Raw genomic sequence first — 17,524 nt, 5'->3', positions numbered from 1 at the left:
GAACTTTGATGACTTCTGTTTCATGCCACATGTACATATGCACACAAACATGCTTTATTCTCAAAAAAATTACGTGACTTACACTTAGGAAGTTAGTAACAGGCAGAACCAAAATTTTGAGCCCTTGTTTATCAGGCTTATTCCAGATGTTGTACTGCTTCTCAAAGGATGCTTGCTTGCTTGCTTATTTATTTATTTATTTATTTATTTTTGAGACGGAGTCTTGCTCTGTCGTCCAGGCTGTAGTGCAGTAGCACAATTTTGGCTCACTGCAACCTCCACCTCCTAGGTTCAAGCTATTCTCCTGCCTTAGCCTTCTGACTAGCAGGGATTACAGGTGCCTGCCACAACAACTAGTAAATTCTTGTATTTTTAGTAGAGATAAGGTTTCACCAGGCTATGAAACCTGGTCAGGCTGGTCTCGAACCTCTGACCTCAGGTGATCCAACTGCCATGGTCTCTCAAAGTGTTGGGATTACAGGCGTGAGCCACCACACCTGGCCAGGATGTTTTATTTCCAATACCTATCTGAATAAATTAAAAGGACCATGTTTCCTATGTTTTAAATCTTTGTAAACTTTTTACAAAATTGTAAGTAAAATATAATTTAACCATTGTGAATTTGTGGAAAAAGTGAGTTTGAATGTCAGTGTATTGGCTTCTTTGTGGTTTTTTACTTGCTAACAATTGACCTTTAATCCAAATTAAATGCTGTTTACTTTAAGGGTCTTTTAAATATTTCATTACTAATTTTAAGTTAAAGCTGATCAGGTAAGAATCTTAGGCACAGTGGCTCACACCTGTAATCCCAGCACTTTGGGAGGCTTAGGCAGGAGGATTGCTTGAGCTCAGGAGTTAGAGACCAGCCTGCACAATGTGGTGAAACCCTGTCTGTATTAAAAATACAAAAATTAGCCAGGTGGGGTGGCATGTGCCTGGAGTCCCAGCTACTTGAGAAGCTGAAGCAGGAGGATCACTTGAGCCCAGGAGATGGAGGTTGCAGTAAGCCGACATCATGTCACTGCATTCTAGCCTGGGTGACAGAGCAAGACCCTGTCTCAAAAAAAAAAATCTTATTTGTAATATTTAAAATATTGTTAATAGGATATAAATAGCATGTTTTATTTTGATTTCTAATTACTGAAAGTAATTGCTATTTTTCTATACTTTTATCAGCCTCCTTTTTAGAATTTTTGTGTGATTAAAAATTTTACTTACTAATTCAGTATTAAATACCTATTTCAATACAATACTGAAGCCAGCCTCTGCTTGACTAGGAGAAAAAAACACCATCCTTATTCATTGTCATTGAGTTTGTAGTTACATGGTAAATACAGACAAAAACAGCAGTTACAATATAATGATTATAATGTTCTTGTCTTATTTTACTTTATTGAATAATCCTATTCTATAGAAACAGTGATTCCATTGGAATTACTTTCCTTTACGGGTTTTTTGAAGCAAAGTTGGCACAGATTGGATTATAATAGAATTGTGTCTAAGTTTAGTTTCTCCACTAGATTAGAAACAAGAAAGCCCAGGCCTTTTTCTACAACTAAAAATACTCAGATTTAATTGAATGTTTGGGTAATTGAATTTGAGTGGTTTTGTTTCTTTATCAATGAATTGAGTAAGGACACTTCCTTTTTAAAAAATACTTTGTATTCTACATAGATTAGTACTTTAAAGCATTATTTGGCTGTTCTCTATCAGTGTTTTCTTTGTTCAGTGTGTCAGGATCATACCTTTAGAATATTGCTCTATGAAAACAAAGTTTTGACAGTCAGTTGTGGAGTTGTTGTTTTGTGTGTGTGTGTGTGTGTTTTTTTTCTGTTTTTTACTTTCCCAGTTCTTCAGCCCTTTTCCCACCACCACAATGACCTCATCAAGAGAGAGAACATATCTGCCCATAATGTTTGCATAGGATCAGAATTTATCCCAGTATTCATAACTTATGAAGCAAGCTTTAAGACTGCATAAATTCTTAGTAATTATGCCTTAAGGAAAAAAAACCCCAGTTCCTATAGTTTTTCTTCACTCTAATCAGAAAGGCAACTGGCCATGAAATCTCAGCTGGAGTATTTAAAAGGAAATTCAGATACGGCTTGCTTGTTTATTAACTTATTACCAAATGTGTTAACCAAAGGAAAGAATTTAGGTCAAATCTGACAGGGTTGTTTGACATATGCAGAGAAAAGTGAACAGGTTCCTATTAGGCCACTCAGACTCACCCTATTACTATGTAGTCTTTTGCAGGGTTAGGGGTAAGTTTTTTAAAAATGCTTTCATGTTCATCCGTCACAAGAGGAGGTGGTTTTCACTAAAGATAAAAAATTAAGGCAATTTTTGAAACTCTACGTTACCTCCTTTTGATAGTGTAATGGAAATTGACAGTGCATTATTGATGGAAATGATGTTATAACTAGTCTGAAGACTATGTGCTTTGTATGTTAACACTTAAGTCTGTTTAAATGCTCCTTGATGAATGAGGGAAGTTTATTAAATACCTTCTGTGGTGATAGTCTGCCTTTACCTTTATTTTTTTGAGTTTAACCAATAGAGACTATAATAAAAGGTAAGAGTTTAAAAAATTGCTTATAGAAAAGAATCACTTACAATAGAAATGGAAACAACAGATTTTTATTTTGTATTTTAGAACACTTCGCTTGTCATTTGCATTTAATATTTGTTTGCTTATTGTTATAAAATTAACAATTTTAAGGTAGTACATTTGACATGTTTATGTTTTTATATTAACCTATTAAAATGATGTGGAAAGATACTTTTAAATATGCCCACATTATTTTTTTAAACTCATGGTAACCTTAGTCTTTCCTCCAATAAAGTTTTTGTGTCTTTATATGGCAAGTGTATAGTTAATAATTATTATTAAAGTTTTATTCAGTTTATACCTCACATAGGTTCAGTCAGTTTGCAGACTTAAGAATGGCATGTGGGATTAAACTTTCTCTAGGAAGCACAGGAGAGTATGACTGGCAAATTTACATGAATTTTTTAGATATAATGGTTAAAAACAAAAATTCAACCTAATTATTAACTGTGCTTTCTTGGATAAGTTATTTAGCTTCTCTAAGCTGTTGTCTCAAAAGTAAAATGGAGAAATATCTGCCTCATAGACTACTAAGAGGATGGCATTCTTATACAGCAGTGTTACAGATAATGTGTCATAAAATAATAGTGTAAACACCTGCCACATTTCAGAAGCATAAAAAAAGATTCATAATTTAAATGCAGTAGACATACAAAAAAAATAAGTTCTGAGGGAAAAAAATGAAAATGCCCCACACATTTGAGCCATTTATATATTAATCTGGAAAGAAATACTGTCTTCTTGCAACTTCTGTTAAATATTTTTATTTCAGCATTCACTCTGTGTGGATGAACTATATTAAATGTATATGACATTAAAGTATTCCAGCTAATATATTATTGATTTTCTTGAATTAAAAAAACAGGGTGACGTTTGTATTCATTTTCTAGGACTGCTGTAACAAATTACTACAACTAGGTGGCTTCAAACAATAAAAATTTTTTCCACTCAGTTCTAAAGGCTGTACATCTGAAATCAAGATGTCAACAGGACCATGCTTCAAAGGATCTAGAGGGCAACCCTTTCTGGCTCTTCCTAGGTTTTGGTGGTTGCTGGCCATCTTTGATGTTCCTTGGCTTGTAGATACATCACTCTAATATCAGTGTCCTTCATCACATGGCATTCTTCTCATGCATCTCTAAATTTTCCATTTCTTATAAGAATGCCAGTCATTGGATGAGAACCCATCCTGATCCAATTTTAACATGCTTATATTTACAAATACCTTTTCCCAAAGAAGATCACATTCACAGGTACGTTAAAACTTGAACATATCATTAGTGGGAGATCGTCATCCCATTTGCTCTCTGATTTCCCAGCTCTGAATCCAAAGTCTTAGCTAGTTGAGTAATGGAGTAGAGGCTGGAAGAACTTTGAGCCACCTAATAGAACAAGTTTTTTCCTCAATTGGATGGCTTACAGCATTTATAAAAACTGATTTTGGAGACCACAATATAGTACAGCATTTCATGCAAAATTTGCATATTACAGTATCCAACACAAAATCTTCAACAAATGGTAGCTACCTTTTAAAAAGTTGTGTGCATGACCATATTAATGTGCAGATAATAAGGTGAGCTAGGCTCACAGATAGTTGCCTTTTTCTTTTTCAACAAAATAACAAATTACTATTATGCCATGGACCCTCGAGGACTAACATACAGTATCGACTATGAGAATTTAGAAACGTAATCAAGATCCCAAGGTGATTCATGTGCTTATTGAGAAGCACTGCTCTGTCTTTTCCCCCACTTCTCAACTTTAGGTTTTCTCACTAAAGCCAAGCAACATGCAGATACTTGAGAAAAGTAATCAGAAAATACTGAACTAAAAGTATTAAGTTGACCTCCTTATGGAGTAGAAGTAGTTAAATGCTGTAAAACACTCTGTCCTCGTTTTAGACGTTCCTAGCGACTCCTTCTGTATCTTGGATTATTTGCCTACTGCAGCTATCATCTTTCCATTTATTGTGATTTCCAGAGCCTTGGCTTCTGAAACAGACTCTGACCTAGTAGCCTGTGTGTAGTTGTATACTTTTCAGGACCCCAAACCTACTTATTTTCTTTTTCTTTTTCTTTTTCTTTTTCTTTTTGAGACATGGTCTTGCTCTTTCGCCGAAGCTGGAGTACAGTGGCGCAATCTCTGCTCACTATAACCTCTGCCTCCTGGGTTCAAGCAGTTCTGCCTCAGCCTCCCGAGTAGCTGAGACTACAGGAGCACGCCACCAGGCCCAACTAATTTATTTTTAAATATTTTTAGTGAAGACAGGGTTTCACCATATTTGTGAGGCTTGTCTTGAACTTCTAACCTCAAGTGATCTGCCCGCCTCAGCCTCCCAAAGGGCTGGGATGACAGGCCTGAGCTGTGCGGGGCATATTTATTTTCATAATTTATTTTGCAGTTAGTAGTTGAAATTTTGTTGTAAAATGAAGTATTACCTTATTTTGATTCTAATTAGTCCCCATACTCTTCTATCAGAATATCCTTCAGGTAGATTTTTTTTTTTTTTTTTAATATTTCCAGAAGGAATAATTCAGTATGTTTTAAGTAAAGGTCAGGAATCTGTATTCTTAAAAGAATATACAGGTCTGATAGATTGAGTAGTTATCATTCCAATCCCAGAAGGTAGAAAGTAATGAAAAGTAAAAGTCAAATTTATTTATTTTGTGGTTGTTTCACTTACATTGCCTCTCTCCCCCTGCCCCACCCCCCGCAAAAGGCCTTGCCTTATCGCCACAGATTCTGCCTTCTTTGATAGGAGGCTTAGGATGCAGAACCTGTAGATATGGAAGTCCTGCCTTTCATATCTGTTGGTTACATGGGGCCACACCGCTGGAGTTCAGCTTCCACAGATTTTTGGTATCTTGTGTGGGTCATGGAGCCAATCCTTCATGTGTACTGAAAGACGATTATATTTTTTAATAATCTTTTTGACTTCTGATACTTAATAGGGAAAGATTCTAAAACAGACTTCTCAGAGAAATTATGAAAACCTGTAAAATCATGTTATGTCTACTAATAAAATAGTGTTTGCCTTTAAAGTTCTCATGAATGAACATGAAAGATGTAAATAGCACAGAAGATTGGCACACTATTGTATGAAATAAGCTCTGGCCTAAGGGTCCTGGCTGACTAGCTGCATGTCCCATACCTTTTGGATCATAGTGATCTCTTCTGTGCAATTACAGTACTGATCTCCATGTCCTGTATGCACTCTTAGGCAAATAGTGATTAAGCAGTCATGAATGGTAGTGGGGACTGAATGATGATATAAAAAGACCTTATATACCTTCGTTGTAGAACATAGCTGCTTTTAGACTGCCAGCAGCAGAAGTATGAATATGGATGATCTCTGTGTGTTTGTTTTTAACTAATTCTGGGATAATTTGAAACTAATGGGAAAATTGCAAAACTATACCCTTCACCCACATTTTTCCAGATGTTAATACTTTCATCACACTGGCTGTATGATTGTCTTTCTCTCTCTCTCCCTCACTCACAACACAATTAGGGTTTACTTTTGAAAGGAAGTTGCAAGTGGGCCAGTATGGTGGCTCACCTCTGTAATCTCAGCACTTTGAGAGGCCAAGGCAGGCACATCACTTGTGGTCAGGAGTTTGAGACCAGCCTGGCCAACATGGTAAAGCCCTGTCTCTACTAAAAATATAAAAATTAGCTGGGCATGGTGGCGCGTGCCTGTAATCCCAGCTACTCGGGAGACTGAGACCGGAGAATTGCCTGAACCTAGGAGGCGGAGGTTGCGGTGAGCCGAGATCGCGCCATTGCACTCCAGCCTGGGTAACAAGAGCGAAACTCCGTCTCAAAAAAAAAAAAAAAAAAATAGAAAAATTAGCTGGGTGTGGTAGTGCGCGCCTGTAATCCCAGCTACTTGGGAGGCTGAGGCAGGAGAATTGCTTGAACCCTGAAAGGGAAGGTTGTAGTGAGCCAAGATTACTGCACTCCATCCTGGGTGATAGAGTGAGACCCTGTCTCAACAAAAAAAAAGAAAGTTGCAGGCATGACGTCATTATGCGCCGGGCGCGGTGGCTCACGCCTGTAATCCCAGCACTTTGGGAGGCCGAGGCGGGCGGATCACAAGGTCAAGAGATCGAGACCATCCTGGTCAACATGGTGAAACCCCGTCTCTACGAAAAACACAAAAAATTAGCTGGGCATGGTGGCGCATGCCTGTAATCCTAGCTACTCCGGAGGCTGAGGCAGGAGAATTGCCTGAACCCGGGAGGCGGAAGTTGCAGTGAGCCGAGATCGCGCCATTGCACTCCAGCCTGGGTAATAAGAGTGAAACTCAGTCTCAAGAAAAAAAAAAAAAAAATACGTCATTATATGTTCCTTGACAAGGATATGTTTTCATATAACCACAATTATTAAAGTCAGGAAATTAACCCTGATAAACCACTAATCGAAGCCAGCTTTATTCAAACTTTGCTACTTATCTCACTGATTACCTTTATAAGAAAGAAAAAAGGAAATTGATTTGGGGGCCCATTGTCAAATTGAGGATCGTAGATTACTCTCATCACTTCTTTAATCTTGAACTCTTCCTGTTTTTTATCACCTTGACATTTTTGAAGAATGTAGGCCTGTTTTGTAGAATGTCCCTCAATCTCCAGACATTTTAAATGACGTGCTTCCAATATTTAGACAACCAAATTTAAAATGTCTAGTATATGTTATAAATTGTGTTTTACACATTTATTTAATTAATTTGTAAGAGAACAGAAAGTATCCTGCCCTGGGTGAGATTAATTTGTGATACTTCATCCTTTCAGTGAATTCAAGTTTGGAGAATAATATTTTTTTCTTTTTCTCTCCATTTTTTTTTTTTGGTTCAAACAGCCTGTTGTCCAGGCTGGAGTGTAGCGGTGCAGTCTCATCTCACTGCAACCTCTGCCTCCCAGCTTCAACCAGTCCTCCCACCTCAGCCTTCCCAAGTAGCCAGGACTACAGGCATACACCACCATACTGGCTAATTTTTGTATCTTTTTGTAGAGATGGGGTTTTGCCATGTTGGCCAAGCTGGTATCAGACTCCTGACCTCAAGCGATACACCCACCTCAGCCTCCCAGAAATGCTGGGATTATAGGCATGAACCACCGCGCTTGGCCAGATTTGCGAATTTCATATATGAGAAGACCACTTAGTCTTCTAGAACTGAATGTCTAAGATTTGTAAAAATCAAGGGCAGTGTAGTATTATTAGACAGATATTGTATGCCATGTGCGCAGCACTTCTGCTGTTAGGAACTGGTATATCAAATAATACCTAGATATGGGAGAAATTCCTGTTGCTTATTGGCAGGATATTTGAAAAGTACCAAATAAAACCGGCTTCTTCATTTCCTGGGATGAGTACGTATTTAGAATTTGGTGTCGAAAATCTTTAATGCATTAAGGAGAAGTTTGAGGTAATGATGAGAAATAGTAATGAATAAGTGCAGTGGAGAGTATGAACAGTTATGGTACTACTGAGAAATTTGTGCGAAAATAGGTGTGGAGTAATGACTTGATAACTAGGTTAAAGATTTTGGAGCATATACTCTTATCAGGATGCTGTAGGTCTTTACCACAAAGTGACATCATCAGATTAGACTTTGAAAGAAAAAATACAGTTGATGTGTATAAATACAGATTGATGAATCTTAAAGTCAGCTAATGAAGAAAAAAAAATTAACCAGATTGGAATGATAAGCAAAGCACCCTTGCCCTTCAAAAAGGGCAAGGATACAACTTCTGAGACACAGTAAAAGAAAAGGAAAAAAAAGGGCAAGGATGCTAGAGAAAACCCAATGGCTGTGCAGGATGTGATAAGGACCCAATTATAAAGAAGCACATGGGCTGCTGGGCGCAGTGGCTCACGCCTGTAGTCCCAGCACTTTGGGAGGCCAAGGCGGGTGGATCACGAGGTCAAGAGATCGAGACCATCCTGGTCAATATGGTGAAACCCCATCTCTACTAAAAATACAAAAAATTAGCTGGGCATAGTGGCGTGTGCCTGTAATCCCAGCTACTCCGGAGGCTGAGGCAGGAGAATTGCCTGAACCCAGGAGGCGGAGGTTGAGGTGAGCCGAGATAGCGCCATTGCACTCCAGCCTGGGTAACGAGAGCTAAACTCCGTCTCAAAAAAAAAAAAAAAAATGGGCTAATCAGTTACTGTTATGAACAGTTGGAACTATATAAACAAAGAATGGAAGTGGAAAGGCTCGCAGTAGGGAGATGGTATTAAAACACTGAACTCTTGAACATTTTGAATATCATACATGGGTGCTGAGATAGTTATGTATAACTGGACCAAACAAAAATGTGATCTTAGTGATTTTGGTGTCTAAGATAGCTTGTTAAATTACATACTTTTAATGAGATATTCGAGAACTGAACCTTAGGCAGTTGATGCTACAAAAAAATGTGCCCTCTAGATGCTATTCAGGAAATATTTGTTGTACAACTGCCTACTGTCTGCCAGACATTGTTGTAGGCTCCAGGTAGCTAGCGTGTAGGTTAATGTAATTTTATGGCTCTTGCATTGGAGAAGGGGCTGGGGATTCAAATAAATAAATGCATAATATGCTGTGTAATGGGAAGTTCAGTGAAGAAAAGTAAAGCTAGGATAGTAGGGACAGAAAGTAAAAGAGGAATTTACCCTCCAGGATTTAATTTTTTTTACTGCTCCCTGTCCTTGTAGGTCTTTTTGGCCTTTAATACGTCCGTATAGCTTTGCACTGACAGTGTGTCCTTGGGAATCATCTCTGCCCTGTGGCCTGGATTGTATATGTAGTACTATTCTGCATAGAGTTTGCATATAATAACAGCATGATGCTGGTAGTGGATTTTGTTTTTCTGAAGTACTAAATCTATATTTTACAACTGTCTATACATTTTTCTTTTTTAAAAGGACACTGTCAAGTACTTTTAAACGGTTAATTGTAATATAAAAATAAATCCTGCATCTATTTATTTTTATTTCTATTGATTGCTTTTTGATTTTCTTTCTTGTAATGGAACATAAGATAAAGATGCTTTTTATTCATCTGTTGTAAATGATAAGGCTCTAGGAATATTAACTGCTGTTTATTAATACTATTGTTTGTGAAATAGTGGATTTATGTCAGATATTTTTATTTTTATTTTTATTTTGTCTGAGACAGAGTGTTCCTCTGTCACCCACCCAGGCTGGAGTGCAGTGGTGCAATCTTGGCTCACTGCTACCTCTGCCTCCCAGGTTCAAGCAGTTCTCCTGCCTCAGCCTCCTGAGTAGCTGGGATTACAGGCGCGTGCCACCATACCCAGCTAATTTTTGTATTTTTAGTAGAGACAGGGTTTCATCATGTTGGCCAAGCTGGTCTTGGACTCCTGACCTCATGATCCGCCCGCCTTGGCCTCCCAAAGTGCTGGGATTACAGGCATGAGCCACCACGCGCAGCCTTATGTCAAGTATTTTTAATAAAAATTTTAAAATCTTAAAATAGTGTAAAATTTAGATTTATAATCTAGTATTGTGTCTTTTTAAAGTTCATACCATAAGTGGTTTAACTAAGAATTGGTTTATCTTTGCATAGAAGTTTATATGACTGAATGCAAAAGTACAGATTTAACACTCAGTGTTATTCTGTTAATAATGTGAATGAACATCAGTCTCTTTCAGTGGCTTAAAATGTAAGTTTGCTAGCAATTTAAACTTGCTTGTTAATGTAACTTAAAATTTTGTTAGTGGTTTAGGTGTTCTGGCATTGATAAAAGTGCATATGACACTAGATGGTATAATTAAGTTTTAAACTGCTGAAGAACAAATACACATTTATTTTTCTCATGTTTTCTAGTCTTTATAGCCACATACATGAAGTATATGGGTGAGATTTTCCCCTCCAATTTTAATTTTCTGTCATAACAAATAGGAATTAGTTGGGGTGGGGGAGGATATTTCTTTATTGACTGAATTCATAGGTGAAATAACTTTTATTTGGAGAATAACTTTGTTAGAAATACTTGCTGACCATAGGTGCTTTGTTGTAGGAGGACTGACAAATGGTAGTGGTCGATATATCTCTGCAGCACCTGGAGCAGAAGCAAAATATCGAAGTGCATCAAGCACTTCCAGTCTATTTAGCTCCAGCAGCCAGCTCTTTCCTCCTTCTCGGCTTCGGTATAATAGGTCTGATATTATGCCTTCTGGCCGCAGTAGACTATTGGAAGATTTCAGAAACAACCGCTTCCCAAACCTTCAACTTAGAGACTTGATTGGACATATAGTTGAATTTTCTCAAGACCAGCATGGTTCTAGGTAGGTGATTGTGATATTTCCCACTTCATTTTTGCTTTGGAAATTGCTACTTTATAAAAGCTTAAATTTTTCCTAGTCTGCATTAAAGTTGGAACCTTTTAAGAGCTAAAATTCAGTATAAATTATATGTTTTTTTCTTTCATGTTAAGATAAATTATAGAAACACCGGTTTTTATTTTTTATAGTTTTCCAGTTTTTTACAGTGAAAATATTGTTATGATGAGAATATAGCAGGGCCCCCTTCCTTGGGTTATGTTTATTATATCAGCTCTGATTACATTTGTGGGCTTAAGTGTCCCTCATGGTATGTTTAAGAAACATAGCAAACATGTTAAATGCCTTTGTGTGTTGCTTTATAGGTTGGTATTCAGTGTGACTTGGCTTAGATCGAAATATTTCACATTTGTTATAGGAAAATTTGGTGCCTTTTTACATTAAAACAGATGTAATGCATGAGAGATACATCTGAATTAACATTCTCAAGATAACTTAGAAAGGAAAGTAGAATTGTAATACATTTAGTAAATTTAAGATGTTTTCTGTTTTTATAGCTTTAAGATAAACCTGAAGTTTTTAAAAGTCATTTTAGGTTAGATGGCATACAAATGTTAACTCCCTATACAGTCATTCATCACTTAATGATGGGGATACAGTCTAGAAAACATGTTGTTTTGTGAACATCATAGAGTCTACCTATACAAACCTAGATGGCATAGCCTGCTACACATCTACGCCTGGGCTACAAATCTGTACAACATATTACTGGACTGAATAATGTAGGCATTTGTAGCACAATAATATTTGTATACCTAAGCATAATAAACAATAGAAAAGATACAACAAGACTATAGTATAAAAGATTAAAAAATCATTTGCCTGTGTAGGGCACTTACCATGAATGGAGCTTGCAGGACTGGAAGTTGCTCCAGGTAAGTCAGTGAGTGAGTTGTGAGTATATGTAAAGGCATAGGACATTACTGTACACTACTCTAGACTATAAACACTATACACTTCAGCCACACAGAATTAATTTAAAATTTTTTTTGTTTGGTTTTTTTTTTTTTTTTTTTTTGAGTCGGAGTTTCGCTCTTGTTACCCAGGCTGGAGTGCAATGGTGTGATCTCAGCTCACCACAACCTCCGCCTCCTGGGTTCAAGCAATTCTCCTGCCTCAGCCTCCCGAGTAGCTGGGACTACAGGTGGATGCCACCATGCCCAGCTAATTTTTTTTGTATTTTTAGTAGAGACAGGGTTTCACCATGTTGACCAGGATGATCTCGATCTCGACCTCATGATCCACCCGCCCCGGCCTCCCAAAGTGCTGGGATTATAGGTGTGAACCACCGAGCCCGGCCTTAATTTAAAACTTTTTTCCTTCAGTAATAAATAACCTTAATGTAACTTTTCCCCTCTTTGAAACAGGGTCTTACTCTGTTACCTAGGCTGGAATACAGTGGCATGATCGTCACTCACTACAATCTCAATCTCCTGGGCTCAAGCAGTCCTCCCAGCTAAGCCTCCCAACTTGCTGGGACTACAGGCACTTACCGTTACACCTGGCTAATTATTTAAAAATTTTTTGTAGAGACAAGATCTCACTATGCTGCCCAGACTGAGTTTACTGTAACTTCTGAAATTTTTAATTTTTTTTAACTTACATCTTGTAATAACATTTAGTTTAGAACAGAAACATATTGTACATACAGCTGTACAAAAATATTTCCTTTACCTTATTCTGTAAGATTTTTTTGTTTATGACAGATTTTTTTTTTTTATTTTTTTTTTATTTTTAAAGATGGGGTTTCACCATGATGGCCAGGCTGGTCTTGAACTCCTGACCTCAGGTGATCCACCCACCTCGGCCTCCCAAAGTGCTAGGATTACAGGCGTGAGCCACCGTGCCCTGCTGTTTACAGATTTTTAACTTTTTGTTAAGAACTAAGAGACAAATGCACACATTAGCCTATAAAGAGTAAATATCATCAATATCACTCTCATCTAACTCCATGTCTTATTCCACTAGGAGATCTTTAGCAGTGATACCCATGGAGTTGTCATCTCCTATGATAACAGTGCCTTTTTCTGGAATACCTTCTGAACGATCTGCCTGAGGATGTTTTACTTTTTTTTTTTTTTTTTTTAAAATAAGTAGAGGAGAGTACACTGTAAAATAACAATAAAAAGTACACTAAATATACAAACCCGTAAATTAGTTGTTTATTATCAAATTTGCACTGTATGCATTATATGTACTATGCTTTTTTTTTCTGAGATGGAGTCTCTCTCGCTCTGTTGCCCAGACTGGAGTGCAGAGTGACACAATCTCGGTTCACTGCAACTTCCACTTTGTGGGTTCAAGTGATTCTCCTTCCTCCACCTCCTGAGTAGCTGGGCTTACAGGCATCTGCCACCATGCCCGACTAATTTTTATATTTTTAGTAGAGACAGGGTTTCACCATGTTGGCCAGGCTGGTCTCAAACTCCTGACCTCAGGTGAGCAACTGCACCCAGCCGTACTGTACTTTTATAAACTGACAGTATAGTAGGCTTATGTCACATCATGAATACCTGATAAATACATTGCACTATGATGTTATGACAGTTTCTACCCAGTAACAATTTATCTCCATTGTAATCTTATGGGATCACCATTGTTTATGTGGCTCGTTGTCAATTAAAATGTTAAGCAAGGCATGACTGTAGTTGGCAGTTGCTTTGGAGTAACAAATGAGCCTTGTATCAGCCAGAATGGCTAGCTTGGTTAGGAATTCATTCATGTTGGGTGAATTTTATTTCTAAGGGTTTCCTTAATTATGTTCTAAAAGTTAGATATTTAGTAATACATTGTATATTATAAAAAATAAATGAATAACCAGCAAGATTTATATAATGTTTTAATTGATTATAATGTAATCAAACCAACCTAAGAAAGATTAAACATCTTTTTATCCAGGTTTTTTGTCACTCTGTCTAGTAGATAAGGTGTTATAAAGAAGTGCTATATAACTTTTGTCCTTTTTGCTGTAAGTTAGCTGTCTACCATATAAAATATGTCAATATTTCTGGAAATAACTTTCAGCACATATATGTGGAAGGGTTGGGTGTAATAAGTAAAAGTATTAAAAGACGTATTGTCATATTAAAATATTTTTCTCTTGTAGATTCATACAGCAAAAACTAGAGAGAGCTACTCCAGCTGAGCGACAGATGGTATTTAATGAAATTCTGCAGGCAGCCTATCAATTAATGACTGATGTTTTTGGCAACTATGTTATACAGAAGTTTTTTGAGGTAAGGATGCATGTATATTTGTATATCCACCCATTTAGCTGCATACTTGATGCTGAGAAAAGCTCTGAAAGTTGGGTAAAGTAGTTTTCATATTAAAAAAGATAATCCAGGGATAAAATAGTTACAAATCATATATCTGGTAAAGATTTTATCCAGAATATATAATGAACACCTAAGAGTCAACAACAAAAAGACAACCCAAATGACAAATGGACAAAGGACTTGCATAGACATTTCTCTATATAAAATAATATGAAAGGCCAAATAGGCGATGAAAAGATGCTCAACATCCTTACTAATCAGGGAAATGTAGATCAGTCTCACAGTGAGATAGCACTTTATACTTGCTAAGACGGCTGTAATCAAAAAACATAAAATGGGAAAATAACAAATGTAAATGAGGAGAAATTAGAGCCCTCATAAATTGCTGGTGGAAATAATAAAATGGTGTAGCTGCTGTGGAAAACAGTGTGGCAGTTTCTCAAAATTAAATATTGAATTACCATACAACCCAGAATTGTGCTCCTAGGGGTATATCCAAATGAATTGAAAACAGGAACTTGAACACTAGTATTCATTGCATCATTATTCACAATAGCCAAAAGGTGGAAACAGCCCAAGTGTCCATCAGCAGATGAATAGATAAATGCAGGTGGTATATATGTACATTATAGAATATTATTCAGCCATAAAAAGTAATGAAGTTCTGATACATAGTACAACACACATGGACCTTGAAAATACTAACTTAAGTGACATAAGCCACACACAAAAGGACAAACATAGTAATCTACCAGTATGAAATGTCTAGAATACCAAATTAATAGTGGCATAAAGTAGATTAGGGCTTACTGGGCCTAGGGAAAGAAGGTTTAGACAGTTACCATTTAATGGATACAGCATTTGTGTTTGAGGCTGTGGAAAAGATTTGGAAACAAATAGTGATGGTGGTTGCTCAATAGTGTGAACATAATTAATGCTGCTGAATTACCTACCTAAAAATGGTTAAAATGACATACTTTGTCACAAAAAAAGGTTAATATATGAACCACTTTAAATGAAATTTGCTATTAATCCTGATTCATATTTGACAATATAAAGCATTGGTAGTAAATCTTTGGTGAAGTAGTTAATGAATAACACTATAGTCTTTATTTGGATTTATAGATGTGTGTTACTTTACAATTTAGCCAATTTTTAAATCTATAAACATCTGTGTTGTAGCTGGACTCACAGGTTTTTATCTCAATCACATCAGAATATAGTATGCTGATTATCTGGGTGAGAGTTTTGGTGGTCAGCATGTGGCTAGGAAAGAATTACATGTTTAAAATGAAGAGTTTTGTAAAGATGTTCACTCTAAAAGAGTGTTACTTTAGAAAGTGGTTAACATATTAGTAACAAGGAAATTTAATAAGACTTAACCAAAAAAAGTAATAAAATTACTGTTGCAAACATCTCCTGGTCTATCTTAATTAGCTTCTACTTTAAAGCCCCTGCCCTATACAATTACTAATAGATTGAATAGACTGCAAACACTGACTTAACTCAAGTTTAACAAAGCAATATTCTTTTCTGTCAGTTTGGGAGTCTGGATCAAAAATTAGCCCTGGCTACTCGTATTCGTGGTCACGTTCTACCGTTAGCCTTGCAGATGTATGGCTGCCGAGTTATTCAGAAAGCATTAGAATCTATTTCATCTGACCAGCAGGTAATTGTAAGTTAAGACAAAATTTTTGTATTATTTATTCCATTTTTAAATTATTACATGTTTAATCTTACAATAATCTTGAAGTGAAATGACTTAAATATTTTCACAACTGATTAAAATATTGTTACTGTGTCCTAAATAGCACACTACTAATTAGAATTCACAAAGTAGATAATTTCTAAATGAAGGTATTTTGGCACTTATGTGTCAAGCAGAATTCTAAATAATAAGTGTTTTTATTACCACTTGCTTGCTTGATTTTATGCAATGTGAGAATGACTGTTACTATTTTCCAGTGTTTATTTTGATGCTGTCTAATATTTGTATTAGAAGAAAACTTTTAGAACCAATAGCATTTATTATATGTCAGTTTTGTTTATATATATATGAAAATATTTTTTTAAAAATATAACCCAGCAGAAAAGTAACTTAAGAATTATCTTGGCCGGGCGCGGTGGCTCACGCCTGTAATCCCAGCACTTTGGGAGGCCGAGGCGGGTGGATCACGAGGTCAAGAGATCGAGACCATCCTGGTCAACATGGTGAAACCCCATCTCTACTAAAAATACAAAAATTAGCTGGGCGTGGTGGCGCGTGCCTGTAATCCCAGCTACTCGGGAGGCTGAGGCAGGAGAATTGCCTGAACCCAGGAGGCGGAGGTTGCGGTGAGCCGAGATCACGCCATTGCACTCCGGCCCGGGTAACAAGAGCGAAACTCTGTCTCAAAAAAAAAAAAAAAAAAAAAGAATTATCTTAACAAATTTATAATTTTTTGAGGAAAAAGCACGTAACTTAAATGAGAAATATTCTGTGTGATTGAATTGAAAATCTAAATATTCTTCATTAATAAAGGAATAATGCAATTCTAATCATGTACTCCTGGGACTTTTTTTTCCCTAATTGATCAAAATAATGCTTAAAATCATTTGAAATAGACAAGAATATTGCGAGTAGGGGATAAAGATAAATTCACCAGATTTTTAAAATACATTTTGAAGCAACACTAATTAATTAGTGGGGTTATTGTATAAGATTAAACAGACTTTTAATAAGAAATTTTTTAGCCCCAAATAAATACTGTTTTCTGACTACCTGATTTATGTATTACAATGAAAGCGTAAGGACTGAAGGAAATAATTCTTTCTCAAAACGTAATGGTAGTTTAAGTTTGGAAAGAGATTGTCTTTGACTCATGCAATGAAGGTAAATTCCAGTAAATAGTAATATATGTATGAATGGCTATATATGTGTATATATTCATCACTGCATTAAAAATCTGTGAGAAAATACTATTATTCCTCCAGAGGAAATGCGAGTTTTAGAGTAATTTGAAGATACATCACAATGGAGAAATATAAACACATTTGATTATTTAAAAGGTTAGAATTTCTCTGCCACAAGTTTCTAACTGGTATAGATATTTTTTAAATGTCTTCGATATTTAAAAATAAAAGCATTAGGAGTAAGACTTTGTTGTGTTGATACTGTTAATGGATAATAGTATTTTTTGTTTTGTTTTGTTTTTGACAGAGTCTTGCTCTGTTGCCCAGGCTAGAATATGGGGCAATTTCGGCTTACTGCAACCTCTGCCTCCCAGATTCAAGCAATTCTCCTAAG

General features: G+C 36.4%; 1 protein-coding gene across 19 annotated transcripts in view; it reads left to right on the top strand.

The window, feature by feature from the left end:
- PUM2 (pumilio RNA binding family member 2) overlaps window positions 1-17,524 on the top strand; it is a 108,634-nt gene that overhangs the window by 81,868 nt on the left and 9,242 nt on the right. For 10 of the 19 annotated variants that reach the window (XM_064363881.1, XM_064363880.1, XM_064363874.1 and 7 more), the window contains 3 exons: window positions 10,639-10,906; window positions 14,067-14,196; window positions 15,779-15,907. In XM_064363881.1, the coding sequence (XP_064219951.1) occupies window positions 10,639-10,906; window positions 14,067-14,196; window positions 15,779-15,907 (527 nt within the window). Of the gene's footprint in view, window positions 1-10,638; window positions 10,907-14,066; window positions 14,197-15,778; window positions 15,914-17,524 lie in introns of all 19 variants that reach the window. The other 9 variants (XM_064363878.1, XM_064363879.1, XM_012453356.3 and 6 more) reach the window with 1 other exon arrangement.

The sequence above is a fragment of the Aotus nancymaae genome, unplaced genomic scaffold (assembly GCF_030222135.1).
Source record: "Aotus nancymaae isolate 86718 unplaced genomic scaffold, 86718_ANA_hifiasm-v0.15.2.pri h1tg000057l, whole genome shotgun sequence".
Taxonomy (NCBI): domain Eukaryota; kingdom Metazoa; phylum Chordata; class Mammalia; order Primates; family Aotidae; genus Aotus; species Aotus nancymaae.
Note: the sequence above shows the minus strand (reverse complement) of the source record. Positions and strands in the feature narration are given on the sequence as shown.